The 23,554-nt window shown below is 40.6% G+C and overlaps 1 protein-coding gene across 1 annotated transcript in view; it reads right to left on the bottom strand.

Annotated features, from left to right (window-relative positions):
• ptpn5 (protein tyrosine phosphatase non-receptor type 5) overlaps positions 1-14,466 on the bottom strand; it is a 29,866-nt gene extending 15,400 nt beyond the window's left edge. The window contains exons 1-6 of the mRNA XM_052029698.1: positions 14,359-14,466; positions 13,600-13,695; positions 11,722-11,908; positions 11,610-11,655; positions 5,141-5,327; positions 3,873-3,957 (exon numbers count right to left, since the gene is read on the bottom strand). Coding sequence (XP_051885658.1) covers positions 3,873-3,957; positions 5,141-5,327; positions 11,610-11,655; positions 11,722-11,908; positions 13,600-13,695; positions 14,359-14,466 — 709 coding nt within the window. The remainder of the gene's footprint in view (positions 1-3,872; positions 3,958-5,140; positions 5,328-11,609; positions 11,656-11,721; positions 11,909-13,599; positions 13,696-14,358) is intronic.
• Between the last annotated feature and the right edge of the window lie 9,088 nt (positions 14,467-23,554).

Here is a 23,554-nt window from a genome sequence, read left to right as displayed (position 1 = left end):
GAGCAGAGATCCTGCATCACTGATGCTGACCTAGGGGTCCTTGTCAGAGAGGCAGACAGTAAGAAAGATGTCCTGCAGACTCAGCAGCACAGAAAACTAACACAGACTGAAATGGCATGGTGGTCAAGGCCAAAAGTGATGCCCCAGGACAGGTCCTAGTGTGCTGAATGAAGTTAAATAACACAACTTCATGTGTTTGGCTAAGGTCTGTGGAAATAAATCCTATTTACTGCAGAACTACTTTCTGCACTTCTCCAGCATGTTCACACACACACAAACACGTATTCTCATGTTCACATTCACTTCTGGCTATTCAACCATGACACATGGCAGCTATTTCATTTACAAGTATTGCAACACACTTATTAACATTTCCTTATATCTTGCAGGAGAAGGTGCTATGCAGTGCTACCTGTACAAGTAGACTGGCAAAGACTCCTACCCTGCTAACATGCAGAATTGTGTAAAGGAGCGAGTGCTTTTGAACACAGGACTGACTGTCACAGAGCGTTAGAATGATACAGTCAGAGCCTATTCCTCTTCTCACATCCCATATCCTTCTCACCCCATAATCTCTTCTTCCTGACAGAAGGCTCAAATCTTGATGGTTTGAACATGAGCATCTTAACTACTTTCTCCCTATAACCATTCCATTATGCACTTCTCATTTCAGTGATCTAAAAAATACCAAGGGTTCAGTATCCAACCAATGAGCCTACACATTCAGAGGAGGAAGATACTATGTCAATGCATCTAAAATATATATTCACCAGCTTGAATCCCAACACTTCATGGATAGTAGATGGAACTTCATGTGGTGTGTCACCAGGCATGAGTAGACTGCAGATAAATAAGAGGAAGATGTTGCACGTGTTCCAGCTCCTAGGAATGTGAAACTCCAGTCCTTTTCTAAATAAGGATTTTAATGAAAAAACCAGCATTGAGATATAGTTGGAACTTATACATTGAGCTGAGAATCACAACACTTGATGACACATAGTGGAAGTCCAATCTAATATTTAAGAAACAGCTGAAGATGACAGTAATGGATGATCTCATTCGAGGGCAGTCCCTCAAGGCTGAGGATGACTTCCACTCTGGTTCTGTGGGCTCAGAGCTAGCTTAAAAGTTCTTTGCAGGATTCACAGAGAGTGGCAGAGGTGGGGCATATGTCGGTGATGTCTGATGGGTTGTTTGAAATGTTGAGTACTTTTTCTGCTGTTAGCATTCTTGATCTTCTGGCATGGAGTCCCTTCTTGGATGCTCCTTCTCCAATTCGATCTGGCACTATGCCAGGAATTCTGTAAGTCAATGAAGATGTTAGACTTTTCAAGAAGACCTTGAGGACGTTCTTGAAGCTTTTTTTCTGTTATCCTGGAAATCCCTTACTGTGAAAAGATTGGAGTAGAGTTGTTTTGCGCGTTTGGTTTCAGGCATATGGACAATGTGGCTTGCCCACCATTGATGGTTGAGCATGATCAGAGTCTTGATGCTTGGGGTGTTGGCTTAGGAGAGGATCCTGCTTAAGAACTGGTCCAAACATTCTGAGAAAACAGGAGAATCAGAAGAAGTTCCAAGTGGAGAACAAACAAAATACTGTGGTTCATGGAATCATTTTAAAAGATTTACACTTCTTAATATTGAACCTAATGAACCTTCACAAGGTTCCTAAGTCTTTGTATGTGGCATGTATATAATCATAAAATAAAGGGTAAGATTAGTTGACATCCAGAAAACAGATGTCTGTTTGGAAACAACATTAAGTCCTCAGTAGGAAAACATCAGTGGGGTCACACAGATCACATATCTGTCAACAGCAATGTAATACCTCTCTAGTAGTGAATCTAAACTGAAACAAAAATTAGCTGTGTCCTCTATGACAATCAACTTCCTGCTGGTAAGCTTGCCCTATGTAATTTACTAGGCTTGACCCTGTGGACGAGTGGGTAATGATGTGTAAAAAGTATTCCTTACTGGAGCACAAGCTCCAAAGTATATTAAAACTGTTCAAGTTCAATGCGTATCCCTACCATTCAGACCTGATTTCCTCTGTGATAAGTACATGTTAATGAATTTGCAAGAGGATTGATACAACCTCATTTGCTTTAGTCATGTGCTTATGATGCACAAAGCACTGATTGATGGAATGTCTCTTCATGTGGCGTATGCACTCTGAGCTTTGATTGTATCTGGCATTTGATTTTATGCTAAAATTTAATCTGTGGTAGTTAAAAATGTGAGATATGATTGAATTTTGTAGCCAATACCTTTTAGATGGTGAGGAACTAGTATATGGTGTACAGTGGTCTCTGGGAGTGCAGGAATGCAAAACACTAATATTTAATATGTAGGTAATATAATGTGGCAAACAACATAGACAAATGGTATGTTGGCCTTTGTTTATTATAGCATGGATTAAGTAAGGACATTTTTTGTTTTGCTGTAACTGTGGGCTTTGATGAAACACCTGGAATATTTTATGCAGCTTTGGACGCTACTTAAGGAAGAATTTAGCTGGATTGAGTCCCGAAATGAGGGATTGTCCTGTGACAGGAGGTTGATTTGTATTGAACTACACTCTTTGAAGTTTAGTAGAATGAAGAGCAATCTCACTTTGGGATGAAATGACAAGGTAAATGCACAGAAGCTATTTCCTCAGGCTGGGCAGTCTAGAACTGGGGGAAATAGGATAAAAGCCATTAAAGATTCAGATGAGGAATCTCTTCATCATAGAAGTATAGAAAATTTATGACACAGAATTTGTCCCTTCACCCATCATGTGATGAAAAAGACCTGTCCAGACTAATCCCACCTTCTGACACTTGGTCTATAACGCTTCAGGTCATGACTCTTCAATTAAACATCCAAATATGATGAGGCTTTCGCCCTTGACAGCCTTCTTTTTCCTCATCTGTCTTTTTATCCTTATTCTAATTACATTAAGTCCCTAGGAATCTTTGGAATTCTGTACTCCACAGGCCTGTAGATACTCAATCACTAAGTATATTGAAGGTTGAGATTGATACATTTTCAGACACTAAGAGATCGTGAGATGGAATTGAGCAGGTGAGTGGACTGAGCTAGTAAATAAACTATAACATTAATTGGCAGAGTAGGTTTGTGAGGCTCTGTGGCCTACTCCTTGTTCAGTTTTATATTCTTAGACCATTATAGGTTTTATTGGACATATATGGTATTTCACAAGCTAAATATCCATTATCCTTGAATGAGAAGAGGAAGTTAAATTTCATTTCTGAATATTTAAAGTAATCAAGTAAATACCTTATTAATCTAGTAAAACTTCCTTCTCATCAAAATTTAGCTACCTGTACTTCCATAAGAACAATTAGTTTGCACCACTGTTCAAAAGATATCAAATGTGTAAATACAGGATTTCCTCCATTTGCTGATTACCTTTCTGATCCACCACGCATCTACCGATGGTGAGACGCGAATTTTGATGATAACATACATATTTGTACGAAGATCCCACGGTCTCCTTCTCAGACAGATTAAAACAGATTAAATGTTTTAAATTTTCAATAACTTCCAAACCTATCATGTTAAGGTGGTGAAAATTGCTTCAGGATGAAATGGCTGAACTTTCTTCCATGAGATTTATTTCAATGCAGGATTCTACTTCCCGCCACTCAAAGTATTCCAACCCATAGGACTTTTTTGTTTGGCTATTTGAAGAAAAGAAAAAATCTTTATGTTGTTGAAGATCTTAGTGCCAGCAAACATTAGCTCAAAATGCTAAATAGGAATTGGTTCAAGCACTAATTGAGGGTGTGAGTGAAAGAAAAACAAACTAAATCAGATAAACTACCACTAATGTGACAATAAGCTTGAAGTACTTGTGTTTTACTCACTTGGTAGGATTGTCTTATAGCGATTCTTCAATCCAAAGCCTGGTATATCAAATTCCTTTGGATCAACAAAATTCATTGGTATTTCCTGAAATAGAATAGAAATACTGAGTAATTTTCTATTAAAGGTATCCTAAACATGCAAAGTTCAAACAAAAATGTGGCTGCAATGGTCCTTATGTACCTTATCAATTTAGATTGATGTTATGAAGTTGAATGTGAATACCCAGGCATCTAATGATCTGATCTCCACTGTTGGTGAAACAACACAGTTTAGGAAAACATGAAACCAGAGTATGGGTTTATACCCAAGTCTCAGAATTTCTCAGCTCCAAGTAGGGTGTTTGTTGGTTGCATCACCTCATCACCAAAGTTTCGCATTTGGTGATGTCACAGCTCCCACCATAGTTAAGGCACAAGGAAGCTGAGTATGGAAACCAGTAATGTTTTTAAGGGAATGGAACATCAAAGAAGGAAAACAAAAGAAGATATCCCTACATGCATTTGGAGCCAAATTGACAATGATTAAGGGGAGGCCCACTACTCAAATCCTATGAGGTAATGAAGAGCAACAGTGGAGGGAAAAAGAGACAGAATTATCTAATTAGTCAAAAAGAAATGTTTTTCAATAGAAGAATAACACAACAAAGAGGCCACCGAGCTCATTTGTTTTTCTGGGCTCTTTGAAGGAGCTAATTAGTTTCACACATTACAATGGAGTTGCAATTTATCCAAAATTGTTGTGAAATTTAATACTAAATCTGCTACCATCACTATTTTGGAGGTGTATTTCAGATAACAATATCCATATTATTCTATGACACTATGACTCTAACAATAACTCACAGCATAAAAGAGCTTTTTTTTATCTTGTTTCTGGTTCCTTTGCAATTCACTATGTATCTGTGATTATCACTGCTTCTGCCTTGGAAACAGTTTTCCCTCTTCATCACTTCATATTTCTTAGCATCTGCAGTAAATTTTCCCTAAATAAAATCTGAGAGATTACATTTTTCCACACATGGAGGTAAGATGAAAAAAATAAATCACTTGGAAATACTACAGTGGAGAGCTGAGCATAGTTTGGGCAGTCTGCTCTTAATTGAACAATAGGCACTAATCATTGGCCTAGCGCTGAGTGCAAGCAGGATGCATGTATGGTTGGCCAAGTTCTGAGCAGGAATCTCAGATATTGAATTCAATCACAGACATATTGGCAAATGAAGCTCCTTTGGATTTTTGTCCCGATTCCACACTTATATGTTACTTACAAGGAACTCTCTCTGGAGTGTGAAGGAGTCCATGGCTCGCTCATGCAGTTTCTGAGAAGTGAGTAGGTTAGATGCTGTTTGCAAGTATTCCCGTGCTGACTGTTCCCTGGGTGACAACACCTCTCCATCAGCTTCTTCACTACCTGGTGTGCACATGTCAAGGGTCAGCGATACGTTTGAACCTCTCCTTTGGGGCAAAGAGAAAAAAAAAATCAGAGTTCATTGAAGACATTTGATTTCTTCTCACAGATTTACAGCAGAAATCTTGTATACCTGAATGCGAAATGTACATTAAGTCAAAATCCAGCTTATTGTCATATGCACAAATAACATGTATGCACAGGTGCAATGAAAAACTTACTTGCAGTAATATCACAGGCACATAGCATAATATAAGCAGCATTCACAAGAAAAACATAAATTATACACAATGCATACAAGAAAGAACACAATGAGAACAAAAAAAACAAAGTCCATTTTAGTGCAAGGTGATCAAAGTTGTCATAGTGTTGCTATACTGTAGTGATTAGAGTTGTGCTGGTTCATTCAAGAACAAAATAGTTGAAGGGAAGTAGCTGTTTTTGAACCTGGTGGTGTGGGACTTCAGTCTTCTGTACCTCCTGCCCAATGGTAACTATGAGAAGATGGCATGGCCTGGATGGTGGGGATCTTTGATGATGGATGTTGCCTTCTTGAGGCATCGCCTGCTATAGATACCACCATTGGTGGGGAGGGATGTGCCCGTGATGTATTGGGCAGAGTCCACTACTCTCTACAGCTTCTTATGTTCCTGCACATTCGAATTGCTATACCAGACCATGATTCAACCAATCAAGATACCTTCAACAGTACATCTGTGGAAGTTTGTTAGAGTATTCGATGACAAGCCAAACCTCCTTAATCTCTAAAGAAAGTAGATGCTAGCATGCCTTCCTTGTGATTGTATCTATGCACTGAGCCAGTCTTCTGGTCCCAGGTTTCCAGTTCTCTGGTACACTTGGAGTACTTACCTCTGTGCAGCTGATTTTTTTTTACTTATGTTGTTTCTCCATCCATCACAGTCCAGTCCCTGCTGTATTGTAATTTATCATTTCAGTATGTGGTGTTTTCTATTTACATGGGAGCTTTAGTGGCAGCCTGTGTGGGAATGGAAATCAAATGTAGGGATGCTTTTCATGTGTTCCTTCTGAAATCAGAACTTCTGCATTCTTCTTCTTGTGTTCTTCCACTAAAGCCATGGATCTTTAAGTAGGCATGAACAAAACAAACCTCACAAATAGGCCTCAGCAAGATTCCAAACCATGCCTGGTCAATTTTGAGCAGTGGACAGACTGAAAGGTATTGTATGATTTGCCTCTCACTGCAATTGCAGGGCTCAGGTACTGCAGTATAGCTCCACTTAATCATGTCAGCCCTGATTGTGGATGTGGGTATGACAGGATCCAGTGCCATTTGGAGGCAGGGGGGTGAGGGCAGGGAGTGGCAGGAGCTGTAAAATGGATTGCTGGTGCAGAAGTTACTGAGTATGATGTACAGTATATGATATGCAGCCTTGCATACTGAAAGATAAACCAAAATCTATATCAGGTAAAGATTAGAAAAACAGAAGATGTTTCAGCCACTGTGAATATATATTTGGCCTGACTATACAAAACTGACCCTCTTTGCTCATTGTGTCATAGCCCAGAATTTTGTAGGGAAGTTAAATGGGACAGTCAGCACCACCAGTCAAATTTATTTTACGTTATAAGGGTGGTGAATCTCTTGAATTCTATAACATAGTGTTGTGGAGACGAGATTAATGGGATATTTAAAGAAGTGGTAGGTATGTTTTAGCAATAATGGGGTATTGAGAACTATGGGGAACTGGCACAGAAGAAGGGTTGAGGACTAGGGCAGTTCAGCCATGATCATATTGTAGAGGGACATTTTATAAGGGAACTTCATTAGCATGGGCAGTCACACGTTAAGATTACTTTGCATATTCTGCCAGAGTACAGCTAGTACTCAGCAGGACACCTGCATATATGTCATCTTGGCTCTCCATTAAGGCCCATTATCTCGGGAGCAGCAATAACTTGAGAGACACAAGGAACAGTTGAACTATCAAGACAAATTATAGAGATAAGAGACAATGGGCTCACTTTGGAAATATCTCCAACTGACACCTAGAAACTCTTTACAGACATTAGAGCTGGCTGTTGCAATAGTAACAGAGGTCATAGGATATGGCCTAGCCATGAGACCACATTAGAGGAAGGAAAAGGGTCCTCACAGGGTTATAGCCATAGAGTTATGCAACATAAAAGCAGGCCCTTTGGCCCACCGCCTTTATGTCGACCATCATGCCTATCTATACTAATCTCACTTGCCTGCTTTAATTCAATATCCCTCTATGCCCTGCTCATTCAAGTACCTGTCCAAATGCCTCTTAAATGTTGTTACTTTTCCTGCCTGCACCACCACTGCTAGCAGTTCATTCCAGATACCAGCAACACTGTGTGAAAAATTTACCCCTCAGATCCCCTTTAAACTTCTTTCCTTGCACTTTAAACCTATGCCCTCTAGTCTTAGACACCCCTACCATGGAAAACAGACTCTGGCTATCTATCCTATCTATGCCTCTTTTATATACCTCTATCATGTCACCTCTCAGCCTCCTTAGCTCCAGGGAAAACAGATTCAGCCCATCCAGTCTCATCTTATAACTCAAGCACCTCCAATCTAGGCAACAGCCTTGTGAATCTTTTCTGCACCCTCTCTAGCTAAATCACATTTCCCCTGTACTGTGGCAACCAGAACTACACACAGTGCAGCCTAACCAACATCGTCTATCTATGTTGCCACTTTCAAGGAACTATGTACTCATACACCAAAGTCTCTCTTCAACACTCTCCAGGGCCCTGCCATTCACTGTGTATGCCCTGCCCTGGTTTAACTTCCCAAAATGTATCACTTTGCACTTATCTGAGTTAAATTCTATCTGCCATTCCCTTGCCAACTTTTCCAGTTGATCTAAATCCTGTTGTAACCTTAGACAGCCTTCTTCATTGTCAACTATACCACCAATGTTGGTGCCATATGCAGACTTGTTAGTCATGCCACCTACATTCTCATACAAATCATTAATTTACATGATAAACAACAAAGGACCCAGCACCATTCCCTGTGGTACACCACTGGTCACAACTCTCCAAACTGAAATACAACCCTCCACCACCACCCTCTGCCTTCTACCACTAAGCTAATTTTGTATCCAATTGGCGAGTTCACCCTGGATCCCATGTGTTTTCGCCTTCTAGACCAGCCTACCATGCAGGACTTTGTCAAAGGCATTGATAAAGTTCATGTAGATAATGTCTTGAGCCCTGCCTTTATCAATCTTCTCAATCACCTCTTCAAAAAATTCAATCAAATTCGTGAGACATGATTTCCCATGTCCAAAGCCATGTTGACTATCCATAATGAGTCCTTGCCTTTCCAATTGCAAATAAATCCTGTCTTTCAGAGTTTCTTCCAATCATTTTCTCACCACTGATATAAGGCTCACCAGCCTGTAGTTCCCTGGCTTAACCATGCTGCCTCTTGTGTGAGAGACAGCACAGGAAGAAATAAACAATCACACATTCCTCTGTACCTAGATTAGGTTATAGATTGGTCAATTGACTTATCTTTGCCCAGTCTAGTGTAAAAAAAAAGATACATTTGATACTTTCTGGGAGAGTGGGATTGGAGGAGTCTAGGTTATGAGCTCTGGGCCATCTCTTCTGAGCATGGCACACTGTTTGCTCAATAAAGACTCCTCGCTTGAACCATGACATGCTATATTGAGATTAGTTATTGAATCTCCCACAGCAACCTTGAATGGCAGTGCAGGATTGAGGGGCCAGTCGGCCTACCCCTGCTCCTAAATTCTTTCCTTCTTGTGTAATTTACTTTGGATGGACATTTATGCAAGATCACAAACTTGTTGCTGAAGTTCCCAGCTGTTCTGTCACAAAAAGAATTCTGCTCATGAACCGAACTTCCAAAAATATCCAAAGTAGATGTACATAAATTATAGACTTGTATTTTATGAAATATACCATTTACTACATTGTCTTCCATATTGGTGATTGATTAATATGTCACAATGCAGTACAGGATAAATGGGTTATTGACATGTTTCTTGATTAATTTATTCTAATTTGCTTATAGAACTGAATCCTCAGAAGTTCCACAGAGCTTTATCTTCTCAAGCAATCTCAATTTCTCTAGCACTTCTTCAGAGTTTCTAGTCAATTCCCAGAGGTCCTTACATGCGACCAGAATTTCCCAGGTTCATTCCATGATGTGCATTGAGTTAACTGATCCCAGCTAACAAAAGACCAAATAGATAGACAGCAATATTTTTAGACCTTTTCAATAAAGAAGAATTTTTGATAAAATTCTGTTCTTTAATTCCTTTCCACTCAGTCTGATACCAATGCACTGGACTACTATCCCAGTGATAATGGAAATAGTTCCAGTTGCTGATTTTATTTAGATGAAACTTTTATCAGAACAATATGGACATATTAGAAGTGCTCTGAAGAGAATGGAACCCAATCTATAAGCAGCTCCAGTTTAGAGCCAAACTCAGGAATAGTAACTGGGGTCTTCGAGGAAAATGGCAATGGAAACAGGAAGAAAGGAGGGAAATAGTAAAAGGAAAGAAAGCTTGGAATAATAAAAGAGGAAATCCTTGAAGTCTGGAATGGAAGAGAGGAATCGGTGTAAGGGTGGGGGAAGAGTGGAGGACAATGCCTTGAAACAGAGGATCCTGAGAGAGGATAAAAATTTACATCCTATTGTCTGTTAGGGCAAATGGGAATTCCAGAAAGGAGTGGGTGAGGAGCAGAAATAATATGCCATTCTAAACTGGGGAGCTTGACAAAGAAGATTGGTAGATTAAATTGGAGAAATCTGAGGCAAATTTCCAGCTTTAAATAGAGGGACCAGGTATGTTGTGTGCACAAAATGCAGAACAAATCCAATCCTACTAATTACAGCCCAATCAGCCTACTCTCAGTCATCAACAAACTGATGGAAGGTGTCCTTGGCAGTGCTATCAAAGGACACTTACTCGCCAGTAATCTGCTTACTGAAACCCACTTTCCATTTTGGCAGAACTCTCAGCTCCAGACCTCAACAGTGCCCTGGCCTAAGTATGGACTAAGGTGCTGAATTTTTGAACTGAGGTGTATATAACTGCCATTGACATCAAGGAAGTATTTGAATGAGTGTGGCTTCAAGGAGCCCTGGGAAGACTGAAGTGATTGTGCATCAAGGCAAAAGCACTTTAATGATTTCAATCACACTTGACACAAAAGAAGATGCTAATGGTTGTTGGGGATCAATCATCCCAGCCCCAGAATGTCACTGCAGGGGTTTCTCAGGGCAGGGTCCTAGGCCAAACCATCTTCAGCTGTTCCATCAATGATCTTCTTCCATCAGAAGATTAGAAGTGGGGATATTTACTGATGATTGCACAATGCTCAATTGCATTCACAATCGATAAGTCAGAAGGGAAGAGATTAAAGGACAAATGTTGCATCACCCATGGTTGCTTGAGTATATGCAAAATACAAGAGGGGAAGTGGGTGTTGGTGGAAATGGAAGACTAAACCAGAGCATTGGAGAGGGATCAGTCCCTTTGAAATGCTGAAAGGATTAAGGTTTGTCTGGTGGTAGAATTTCTTTGAAGATGGAAGAAATTAAGGAGGATGATTGGTTGAATGTGGAGGCTGATGGTGTGGAAAGTAAGGACAAAGGAAACTTGATTCTTGCTCTGGGTGGGAGAAGACAAGGATTGAGAGCAGAACTAGAGGAAATGGAACAAACATAATTGACAACCCTGTCAACTGTGGTGGAGAGAAATCCACAGTTAAGAAAAAAGGAAGGCACCCTGGAAGTGTGTATACTCTCCACCCCTCCCTCTTCTGACTTTTCTTAGTTTTATTTAAAGTTCATTTGCCTGAAACATTCACTCTGCTTCTTTCTCTGATCTGCTGATGATCGGCAGTATTTTCAGATTTACAGCATCTGCAGTTTTTTTTACTTTTTGACTGGCATCAGGGATCCATCATGGTGCAACATAAATCCACTTCCTTTCACCAGCCATAAACATAATTACCAGAAGGGTTTGAGAAAAGAACATTTGAAAACATAAAACCATTTGATCCCTTGTGGTGAAGCTCTACATATCTGCAGGATCTCTTGCAATAGAAAAATGGATTGGGCCAAAACAAGCACAACCCATAAAAATGACTTGTCCACATTTTAAAGTAAAATGTGCCTCATTATACTAATTTGAAAAGGTGGCCATCCTGCTGATTGCACTATTGTGTCAACTGCCAATTTCTTTTGTTGTATCAAGTATGAAGCATAACTTGGACACTCACATAATTTCCATCAATAGAGACAACTGTGGTAATATTCAGGCACATACCTCTCCTGAAGTCCCACTGGTTTAACAGCAAGTGTCGACTGATCCACTGACTCTGACACCGAATCTGTGGAGCTTTCAGGGGTCTGAACCTGGTTCTCTACCTGTTCCTGACCCTCAGGCTGGTAAAAGACTTGGCCCTCAATGTCTTCCTGATCTAGATCTTTGAGCACTGGTTCAGTGATTTCATCTGTTTTTTCCTCAGGCCATTCAAAGTAGGTGAAGGAGGGCTGCCGGCTCATCGACTGGCGTCTTGCCTCTGTTGAGAACTGTCGGACAACAGTTTTAAGACAATAGAGGATCTGAGAAAGAGAAACAATTTTTATTTTAATGAATTGTGGAGACAGGTCTGTTTTAAAAGCCATGGCATCATCTAAATTTTGTTAATGTTCAGACAAGTTAAAATGAAGGATGAAGATGAACAAGTACCTTGCTCTAATTAGACAATTAGAAGGTTAGTGAGCAGCACACAAACTTCTTTTCAACCTGCCCACAATATCCTCAAACTAAATATTCTTGTCGCATTCTGAAGGCCACCAACACTAAACTAATATTGATTTTGCTTTATGCATACCTATTAGTGATTGGACCTTTATCAAGTCTCTCTTCAGACAGAGAGACAAAGTTATAAGTTCATATTGCTTTGTCTGGCCCGGATTTAAACCCTGTTGCAGAGGTGAAGAATGTGTCCATGTACTTGCCATTGCACTAGCCTAGAAGTGCTTAATGACAGTATCAGAGGCCAAAATTTGAAGAGTTCCATGCCCAGGCTAGAATATCCCTCATCTTGATGAATTCTGTGGTTACACTCAGTACAAATATTTCACTAATTCACCTTGGAGCATTTAATGATTGATAACAGCTGAATTTAGAAATGGTGTCAACAAATAATTTTATGAGATTCTCCTGAACCCTTGCTGCAATTGGTGGAAGATCTCCACAGACCTTGTAGAATTGTCATGTGGCTCATTCTATGGGAAATCCACCAAACTTCTGTCAAATTTATGGCAGAAAATTAGACCCATCATGGAAATTTCAGATGTAGCCTTTGAAGATCTGCAGATTCTACTCACTGGAACCTTGCAAAAATAATTATATCGTGAATGAATTGGGAGTAACCTAATCTGAATCTAATAGGAGATGCAATAGGGAATATATATTTGAAGCCACCAAGAGCAGATTTCCATAGTTCCAGATGTCTTTTAATTCAACTTTCAAGTATAGTTCCATTTTTGGTGCATTTTTAAGGAAATGTGGGCTCAGCCATGATCTTATTGAATGGCAAACCAGACATGAAGGGCTTAATTGCTCGTATTTCTTAGGTTTCCTCTCTGAAGTCTGTGAATATACTATTGACTTCCAAAGTATTTTTGCAAACTATCTGCAGCCAAGAGCCTTCTCTGTTGTTCAGCTCCATGCAACTGCCCTTTCTCGGTCCCAGCCCCCTCTCCCTTTTCTCCTTTAAAGTTCTCTTTCAACCTTCACTCTTTCTCCAGATTTTTCATCACCTGCTTTAAGGAACAGATATGGACCCTTAGAAAGAGCTTAGACCCACACCCCTAGCTTTCTGTAAACATCTTTTCCTAATCTTATTCAAAGCCCAGCAGTAGAAAGGGTATAGTAGCATAGTGATTATTGTAATTATAGTAAGGGTATAGTAGTTGAACAGAACCCTGGACCATCGATCTGAAGTCTTACTTGAATCACAACAATTGGGAATTGAATTGTAAGTAGTTAAATAATTCAAAAATAAAGAGCTGGAATCAAGATTGGTGACTGAGACTACTGAAAATTGTGAAATCCCATCATATGTCCTGGGCTATACTGATCATTCCATTTCTATAACTTGGGGGCAGGTAATGACTGATGACTTTACAAGTTATAATTGAACTCCCTAAGAATTGTTTTATAAATTCTCTTATAATTGGTTGTCAGGAAAAAGATTGTAGGTTCGAAATTAGAATAACATATTTATAAGAAATGTTAAACTCACCCCAGACCCTGTTAGCACAGTTCCCAGTATAGCTGTTGCCAAGAGAGGGCAACAGCTCCCAGCATCCCACAGTCCTTGCTGCAGAGGTAACAGACCCTGGAGAGAAAAGAAAATAAATAACAAAAAAAAACCAATATGACAAGTAACAATTTTTAAAATATTTTCTTATGTGAAGCTTCCATGATTCTCTTGATCAAAATGTGATATCAAGTAGCATTGGTGCTTTATTGTTTAGCTCTGAGGGATACTCATGGGCCTACTCCAAGTAAAGAGGTGAACCTGCAGTTTAAAGGTCATATTCACTGTCCATGACAACTGTTTCTTAAGTGAGATGAACTGAAATTACTTTGAAACCTTGTATTATAGTAATGAAGTCTAGCAGCAACCTTGCATATCCTTTGGTGATGGGAATGGTTTCTGTAAAGGTAAGATAATGAAGAAAGAACAAAGCTGTAGAGAATCAAATCTACATTCTTTTTTCAAAAATGAAAGTTCAAACAGGAGAAACCCCAAGATTGATCTCTTCCTAAAAACAACACCATTTATTCCTGGAGCCAAACTTCATACCATGTCACTATTATAAGGCTTGAGCAATCACCTGCCTGTTTATGACTGGTGTGATTTTTGAGATTTTTCTTGGAAACTTTAATACCAAGGAAAAACTGATTAATTATTGAGATTTTCAATTAATTTTTTTCATTGGGGGAGCAGACCTCAGAGCCTATTTTGCAAAATGAGCAAAATTATAGATTTATTCACTTCTGGCAGTTTAAAACTGCCACGGGAGTTCTCTGCGATCATCCCAGTAGTGGCGTACATTCCACCCCTGGCAAACATCAAGCTGGGACTGGAAGAGCTGAGCACCATGATCAACAGTCACGAGACAGTGCATCCTGATTCCTTCCTGATCATCGCAGGGGACTTCAACCATGCTACCTTGAAGAAGTCTCTGACCAACTACCACCAACACATCACCTGCAGAACTAGAGAAGCCAACCCACTCGATCACTGTTACACCACCATCAAGAATGCCCACTGTGCCGTCCCGCGCCTGCACTTTGACAAGTCAGATCACCTGGCTGTACTTCTACTCCCAGCATATTGGCAGGGACTGAGGACCACAGCAGCAGTGGTGAGGACCGTGATTGGTATAGCCAAGGGAGGCAGAGGAGCATTTACAGGACTGCTTTGAATCAGTGGACAGGACCACATTCAGGGATTCATCTTCGGATCTGAATGAGTATGCCATGGCTGTCACTGACTTCATTAAGACATGCGTGTGGATGAGTGTGTGCCTTCAAGAACATACTGAGTTTTCCCAAACCAGAAGCCATGGATGAACTAGGAGATTCACAGTCTGCTGAGGGCTAGATCTGTGGTGTTCAAAACCAGTGATCCAGAATCCTACAAGAGGTCCAGTTACGACCTATGAAAGGCCATTGTGAAAGCGAAAAGGCAATTCCAAGTGAAACAAGAGACACAATCGGATGCGTGACAGCTGTGGCAGAGCTTGTATGTGGTTACTTCATATAAGATGAAATCTAACACCATAAATGGAAGTAATGCTTCACTCCCCAAAGAGCTCAATGCCTTTTATGCACACTTTGAAAGGGAGAATAACACTACGCCTGTGTAAATCCCCACAGCATCCGGCAACCCTGTGATCTCTGTCTTGGAGGCCGATGTCTGAACCTCCTTCAAGAGGGTGAAACCTCGCAAAGCGTCAGGCCCCAATGGCTGGGTACTGAAAACCTGTGACAACTAACTGACTGGAGTATTCAAGGACATCTTCAACCTCACACTGCTGCAGTCTGAGTTTTCCCACCTGCATCAAAAGGACGTCAATCATACCGGTGCCCAAGAAGAGCAGGGTGAGCTGCCTCAATGACTATCGCCCAGTAGCACTCACATCAACTGTGATGAACTGCTTCGAGAGGTTGGTTAAGGCTAGAATTAACTCCTGCCTGAGCAAGGACCTGGATCTGCTGCAAATCGCCTACCGCCACAACATGTTTATAACAGACACTATCCCACTGGCTCTCCACTCTGCTTTGGAGCACCTAGACAACTGCAAGATGTACATCAGACTACTGTTTATTGATTACAGCTCAGCGTTCAACAAGGGTGACAACTTCAAGTTAAGATATAAGATAAGATATAAGATATCTTTATTAGTCACATGTACATTGAAACCCACAGTGAAATGCATGTTTTGCGTAGTGTTCTGGGGGCAGCCAACAAGTGTCACCACACTTCCGGTGCCAACATAGCATGCCCACAACTTCCTAACCCATACATCTTTGGAATATGGGAGGTAACTGGAGTACCTGGAGGAAACCCATGCAGACAGGGGGAGAACATACAGACTCCTTACAGACAGTGGCTGGAATTGAACCTGGGTTGCTGGTGCTGTAATAGCATTACACTAACCACTACACTACTGTGCCTAGAGGGATCTAGGTGTCAACATCTCAGAGGATCTATCCTGGGCCCAACACATTGGTGGAATCATGAAGAAGGCATGCCAGTGGCTCTACTTCGTTAGGAGTTTGAGGAGATTTGTTATGTCACCAAAGACTCTGACAAATTTCGATAGATGTACGGTGGAGAGCATTCTGACTGCATCACAGCCTGGTATGGAGGCTTCAATGCACAGCATCGCAAGAGGCTGCAGAGGGTTATAGGCATAGCCACTCCATCATGAGCACAGCCCTCCCCACCATCAAGGACATCTTCAAGAGGCAGTGCCTCAAGAAGGCGGCATCCATCTTTAATAACCCTCACCATTCCGGACATGCCCTCATTACTATTATTGGGGAGCAGGTACAGGAGCCTGAAGACCTAAATTCAACAATTCAAGAACAGCTTCTTCCCCTCCACCATCAGATTTCTCAATGATCCATGTACCATGAACACTACTTCATTATTCCTTTTTTTTGCACTATTTATTTATTTTTGTAATTTCTAGATTTTTATGTCTTTGCACTGTACTGCTGCTGTAAAACAACAAATTTCGCATGATAATAATTCTGATTCTGAAAACTGGGCATCTGTGAAATCCTGTGAACTATTAGCAGCAGCAGAAAAGTATACAGCACAATCTGTAACCCCCTGGCTCAGCATATCCCTCATTCTGCCATTACTATCAGAACAGGGGGGGATCAATTGTGGTTCAATGAGCAGTGCAAAAGGGCATGCCAGAAACAGCACCAGGTTTACCTAAAAGTGATAAGGTGTGCCTAGTGAAGCTGCAGTACAAGACAACTTACATGCTAAACAACAAATCAACATCCAACAGACAGAACTTAAAGATCTCACAACCAATGGATCACATCAAAACTCTGCAGTTCAATCACATCCAATTGTGAATGGTAGTGGACAATTAGACAGCTAATTGGAGATGGAAGTTCCTAGAATACCCCCATCCTCAATGATGATAAGGCCCGGCCTATGAGTCTAAAAGAAAAGGCTGAAACATTTGCAACCATCCAGAAATGCTGAAAAGATGATCCATCTCAGCTTCCTCCTGAAAAACATCTCCATTTTCAGAAGCAAATCTCAAAGCAATTCGATTCATTCCACCAAATATCAAGAAACAGCTGAAAGCTGAAAAGGTTATGGAATCAGACAGTATCTCAGTTGTGCTGAAAACCTGTGCTCCAGAACTAGCTGTGCCTCTAGCCAAGCTGTTCTGGTTATAACACTGGCATCAACCCAACAATGTGGAAATTTGCCTAGGAATTTCCCATTCACAAAAAAAGTAGGGTGAATCTAATTTAGCTGATTACCACCCAATCAGTTGACTCTCAATCATCAGCAAAGAAATGGAAGCACTATAAAATGACACATATTCACTGATAACATACTCATAGATACCCAGTTTAGCTTTCACCAAGACCACTTAGTTCCAGACCTCATCACAGCCTTGGTCTAAACATGGACCAAAAAGGTGAGATGAGAGTAACTGCCTTTGGCAACATTTGATTGAGTATGGTTTCAAAGCACCCTGATAAAACTGAGGTCAATGGTCATGATAGGGAAAATATTCCAGTGGCTACAGTCATACCTGAAAATGCAAAGGAGATGCTTGCAGTTGTTGGAGGTCAATTATTACAGCCACAGAACATCATTGCAGGAGTTTCTCAGGACAGTATCCTTGGCCTAATTATCTTCAGCTGCTTCATTGATGAGCTTCTCTCCAGCCTAAGTGGGGATATTTGCTGATGATTGCACAATGTTTAATTCCGTTCATATTTCCTCAGAAAATGAAGCAGCACATGCCGGTATGCCGCAAGACCTAGACAATGTTCCAGCATGAGCTGATAAGTGGCAAGTAACATTTGCTAATACATTGAACCAAAAGTGCCAAATGGATGATACATTTCAGCTTGTTCCTGAGATCTCCAGCATCACAAAAGTCAACAAATTCAATTCATTTTTCGTGAATGGGAAATTCCTAGGCAAATTTCCCCTAGGTTTTCCCAGATGGTCTGGTTTCCTCTCATATCCCAAGAACTGTAGGTTAGTTAGTTAATTGGCCACTGTGGATTCCCCCTAGTGTGTGTAGGTGATTGGTAAAATATCGGACGAGTTGATAGGTATGTGAGTAGAATAAAATGAGATTCATATAGGATCAGTGCAAGTGGATGCACGATGGTTAGCATGGACTTGGTGGGCCAAATGGCCTGTTTCTGTGCTGTATGACCTGTGGCTCTAGAGCACCAGAAAGACCAGCAAAGAGGATGAACCCCTATTGAGCTTCAAAACAAACCCCTTTCCTTCATTTGAGTTAGAAGTGCACAGGGCATCAGGCCAGTAACAGTCATAGAAACAGAAAATAGGAGAAGGAATAGGTCATTTGGCCCTTTGAACCTGCTCTGGCATTCAATACGATCATGACAAATCATCCACTTTTGTATCCTGTTCTTAACTTCTCTTTTTATCCCTTGATGCATTTTGTATCTAGAAATGTATCTCTGCCCTTCTTAAATATATCTGGCAACTTGGCTTATACAGATCACTGTGGTTGAGAATTCCACAGATTCATCACCCTCTGTGAAGAAATATCTCCTCACACCTGTTTTTGCTTTGAAGTCTCTGCAACTTCCTCACAATTTGCAATCCCACCCAGTTATAGAGTCAGAGAGCGAAACAGCACGGATATAGGTCCTTCAGCCAAGGGCTGGGGATGGGTCGGACTTTCAGGGATTGCAGGAGGGATTAGAATCTATTGGAACCGATCAGAAGGTAGACAGTGAGGGTAAGATTTGGCTGTTCGGTTCATTGCAGGAGGGATTGATAGTTTGCAGAGGAGATTGGTTGTTTGTGTAGGGTGATTACTGAGTGATTGGGGATGGGGTTGGGTCAGATTGCCAGGTGGGTGGTGTGGGATCAGGTGTTCAGACCAACAGAGAGTTAGTGAGGGAAGATTTGAGTAAGGGCTGTTTTGGAGGAGTAGTAGAGGAATCGATACCAGGAATTGGGTGATAGTGGAGGACCCAAGGGAGAGCCAGGCAATTGTATTGTATAAAGGAGACCTATCTAAGGCTAGTTCCAAGCCTTAGATACTGAATCAATCCTCACAAGCGTGTGTGGATAGAAAGCAGAGAAGTAGCATTAAAATTTGGGAACTACTGTGCTTGTCTGACTCCATGCATGTGTATCAGATGCACAGATGACTCCAAAGCAAAATTGTAGACAATGCAACTCTCAGTAACTCCCTCACTTTCCATTGAACTTTAATTGCCTTCATCACAAAAATGTGGCATCAGTTTCCAGGCAATGTTGTCAGATGACTTTTGGGTTACTTTAGGTATCTTTCGGTAATAGTAATATCCACCGAATATTCACTCTGAATAGTTGAAAGTTGGTGACTTATCTTTTAAAGATAACCAGACAGTGATTTCAATTATTATGCAGACAGAACAAATACTATGATGCTCAAAAAGCATCTTGAACCCTGAATATCTCAGTACGTACAATAGAGTACACTTTATGTGTTTCATATGTGCATTTCATAGGGAGATATACAAAGAAAGACATACTCAAACTATAACATCATATCTGCAATGAAAGCTTCAATTAATTCCAAAGCTCACGCTGTCTGATTACTATCATAATGGCATTTCTCTTACCACTGTATCCATTGATATGACTGGGAAGGCAAGTGTCGGCATCAGCAGGTACTGCAAGAGGCTGAGGACTTTCTGTCCAGCTACAAGCAATCCATGACCTTGACATAGATATCCAACCCAGAGGACCTATAGTGCAACCAGAAGTACAATCACAGGCCATCTATATGAGGTGACGATGACACTGTGCAGTACAAATACAAAGTGCCTGCAAGTCAAACTAGGACAAGATAATGACAACAGAAAACAAAGCAAGAAACATTAAACTTAACAACGAGTTTAAGTACCCCATCAATTTTAAGTGTTCTAAACAACCCACCCTATTTGGTTCAAAATTATGAGTTTTATTCAAATTTTCATATGCCTCGTGGAAAATGGAAAAATGTCTCACTGGTGCAAAAGGAGGCATTTTTCTGAGTGTGGGACTCAGACATCTAGTTGAGGCAAAGCAGACAGACCTTTGTGCTGCCCTATCAAGCACTCTAGGGCATCTACACACGAACTGAGTGCAAAATGTCACCCCTTCTATAATTCCTCATTGGGCATTACTTAATGTTGCAGGCATAAAAATAACAGTGCAGTTTAGAGAAATGGTTATCAGCATGGGTTGTGCTCACCAGAGGGAACAATTAGTTGAGGACAGACTTTTTTCATTCATTAGGAGGGGCTTGCCAGCACCATCGCTGACTGATCATGAAGGACCAATTTGGATCTGCAATGGGTGGAGAGTGAATCAAAACAAATATGCTTGTACTCCCCAGTCTACCTGTTGCAGATGCATCTGTCCATGATGAGAATGACCCCTGTAAGGTACTTACGCAGATAAAGCCCAGTATTCATACCTTCTTTCAGCAAAATGAAACACACTTTCATCAACAATTCAATTAAGTGCACATTGCTCACTGCTATATGTCTGCCTCAAAACTCTGGCCTCACTGTGCCAGAGACCCAGGTTCAGTTCTGACCTTGGGTGCTGTCTGTGTGGAGTTGCACGTTCTCCCTGTGAATCCAATTTCCTCCCACCTCCCAAAGACACCCAGGTTGGTAGGTTAATTGGCCACTTAAATTGCCCTAATGTGTAGGTGAGTAGTAGAATTTAAGGTTAGCTGATGAATGTATGAGGATTAATGTTGGAATAGTGTAAATGAGTAGTAGATGGTTGGCATGGACTTGTTGGACCGAAGGGCCTGGTTCCATGCTCTATGACTCTATGACTTTAACATTGTACCTGCTCAAAAATGTTTGACAGTGGTGTCAGGTACCCAAAGTTAAAGCTAGTTCATTCATCAGCAATGAATTCCTGCTACTTAGTGAATTTATCAAGGGAGAAGTCCTTGCAAAAATAAGGAACAAAATCATGTTTAATTGCTAGGTTGAGGAGCAACATTCTGCCAGTGCATTAAGCATGGACTAATTTAAAGCATTAAAATTAAATTGTCTCAGCATCCAATTCAGCAGGGGACAGAGAGATAGCGATTTTTGACAGGAAAAGGTGAGAAATGCTCAGTTTCCACCTTGAAATACGAACTGAATGGTGCATAAACCAGATTACATAAATAAACAGCATAGGAAAAAGCTATTCAGCATGTTTTTATTGCTCCAGTTGATTCTTCCCATCCTTACATAACTATCAGCATATCTCTCTATACCCTCAACTTCTTCTTGTGGTAGCATGGTAGCAACTTCACATTCTCACCACTATATGGTTAAAGAGGTTCCTTTTCAATTCGCTATTTGACTTCTTGGTGAAGTTTTTTCAATGGCTCATAGTCTTGCTCTTTCCTACAAATGGAAACTTGCTCCAGAATAGAGTGCTTACTTGGTCAATACCTTTCACAGCTTTTTTCGATGAAGTAGCTTGGTGATTGATCTTTTCTAATTACCACATTTATGTTACTCTATTGACAGAGATGTATATTAGATAATTTCTTATGGAATGGTTTTATTCAGTGATATGACATAATTTCCTTTAAAAATTCAGAAGGCAAAAGTACCCTCTCATGTATTTTGAACTGTTCAGACCAGGAAAGTCTGAGATTTTAAGTAAGTAGCATTTAGATCAGTCCTATGGGAGACTGTTAATACAGAGTATGAAACTTGGGGTTTTGGTGAATGGGGAAAGAGGGGCTCCATCTGTACTTAAATCAAAATGGAGAAAAACAAGAGAATAAAAAAAATTCCCATGTGACATTACAAGGCAGCAGGAAAGTAATTGGTTGGTGAGTATATTTCTTAGCTCAAAGGAGTTTGCTATGAATTATAATCCAGTGGCAAACCATATTCTGGTGGATGACTCTGTGGAATGTATAAGAGATGGTTTTCTCGATCAGTGTGTTGAGGAACCAACAAGGGAACAGGCTATTTAAGATCTGGTATTGTGCAGTAAGAAAGGGCTAATTGATCTGGTGATTAACTCGATCAAATTTTATATAAAAATTGAAAGTGATTCAGTTTAATTTGAAATCAGGGTCTTAAATATGAATGGAGCAAACTATGAAAGCATGCAGTGCGAGTTCGTTTGGTAGATTGGAAAACAACATTAAAAGGCAAGATGGTAAACAAGCAAGAACTAACATTTAAATAATGAATACCTATTTACAGTTGACAAACACATCCCTTTTAAGGGAAAAAAAATCACTGCTTGTCCCATTCCAAGTTCTCCTCCAGCCTGAGGGAATGTCCATAATTCCTTCATTCAGGACCTAATCCTATTGCTGCATTCTAAAAGGCTAGTAATAGAAGAAAGAGTCATGAAGACTTTTTCTTAGAACAACATTTTGTGAAACTAATCAGCAATCAGGCTATTTTCGATTTGGTCATGAGATATAAGAAAAGATTAAATTATCTCATTGCAAAGAATTTTCTGGGAAAGGGTGGTCTTATATTAGAATTTAAGGAGATGAAACTTGGGTATGAATTTAATGTCTCAAACTAAAATAAAGGCAACTAGAAAGCTGTGAAGGTGGAGTTGGCTAAAGTAGATGGAAAATAGAGTTCCCTTGAGAAATAAAAACTCTCAGAAATGTGAGGCATCAGATACAATCCCCACATTTAAGAGATATTTAGACAGGCACTTAGAAGGATACAGACCTAACGTGGGCAAAAGGCATTAGTGCAGATGAGCAAAAATGGTCAGTATGGTTGTGGTGGACCAAAGGCCCTATTTCTGTGCTCTTGACACTGACTGTTCTGGCCTCTGAATCAATCCCACTTGTTTGCAGTAGAGGGAAGCACAAGCTCTACTGTGTTGATGAGGCTCTACGGGGCGCTAGTGAGGCCTCATTTGGAATACTGTGCGCAGTTTTGGGCCCCGCATCTTAGGAAGGATGTGCTGACGTTGGAGAGGGTTCAGAGGAGATTTACGAGAATGATTCCAGGAATGAAAGGGCTTAAGTACGATGAGCGTTTGTCGGCTCTTGGACTGTACTCGCTGGAGTACAGAAGGATGAGAGGGGACCTCGTAGCGACATTTAAAATGTTGACAGGTAAGGATAGAGTAGATGTGGCTAGGCTGTTTCCCTTGGTGGGCGTGTCCAGGACCAGAGGGCACAATCTTAGAATTAGAGGGTACAGTTTCAAGACAGAGATGAGGAGAAGTTTCTTTACCCAGAGGGTGGTGAAATTGTGGAACTCCTTGCCACGCACAGCAGTGGAGGCCAGATCAGTGGGGGTGTTCAAGGAGGAGATAGACAGATATCTAAATAGTCAGGGTATCAAGGGATATGGGGATAAGGCTGGCAAATGGGATTAGAATAGTTTTTTTTTTCTCTCTCTTTTTTTCCCACCCCATTTCTTTTTCCCTTTTCCTTGGAGCAGACTCGATG

This window comes from Pristis pectinata, chromosome 14 (genome assembly GCF_009764475.1).
Source record: "Pristis pectinata isolate sPriPec2 chromosome 14, sPriPec2.1.pri, whole genome shotgun sequence".
In the NCBI taxonomy this organism is placed as follows: domain Eukaryota; kingdom Metazoa; phylum Chordata; class Chondrichthyes; order Rhinopristiformes; family Pristidae; genus Pristis; species Pristis pectinata.
Note: the sequence above shows the minus strand (reverse complement) of the source record. Positions and strands in the feature narration are given on the sequence as shown.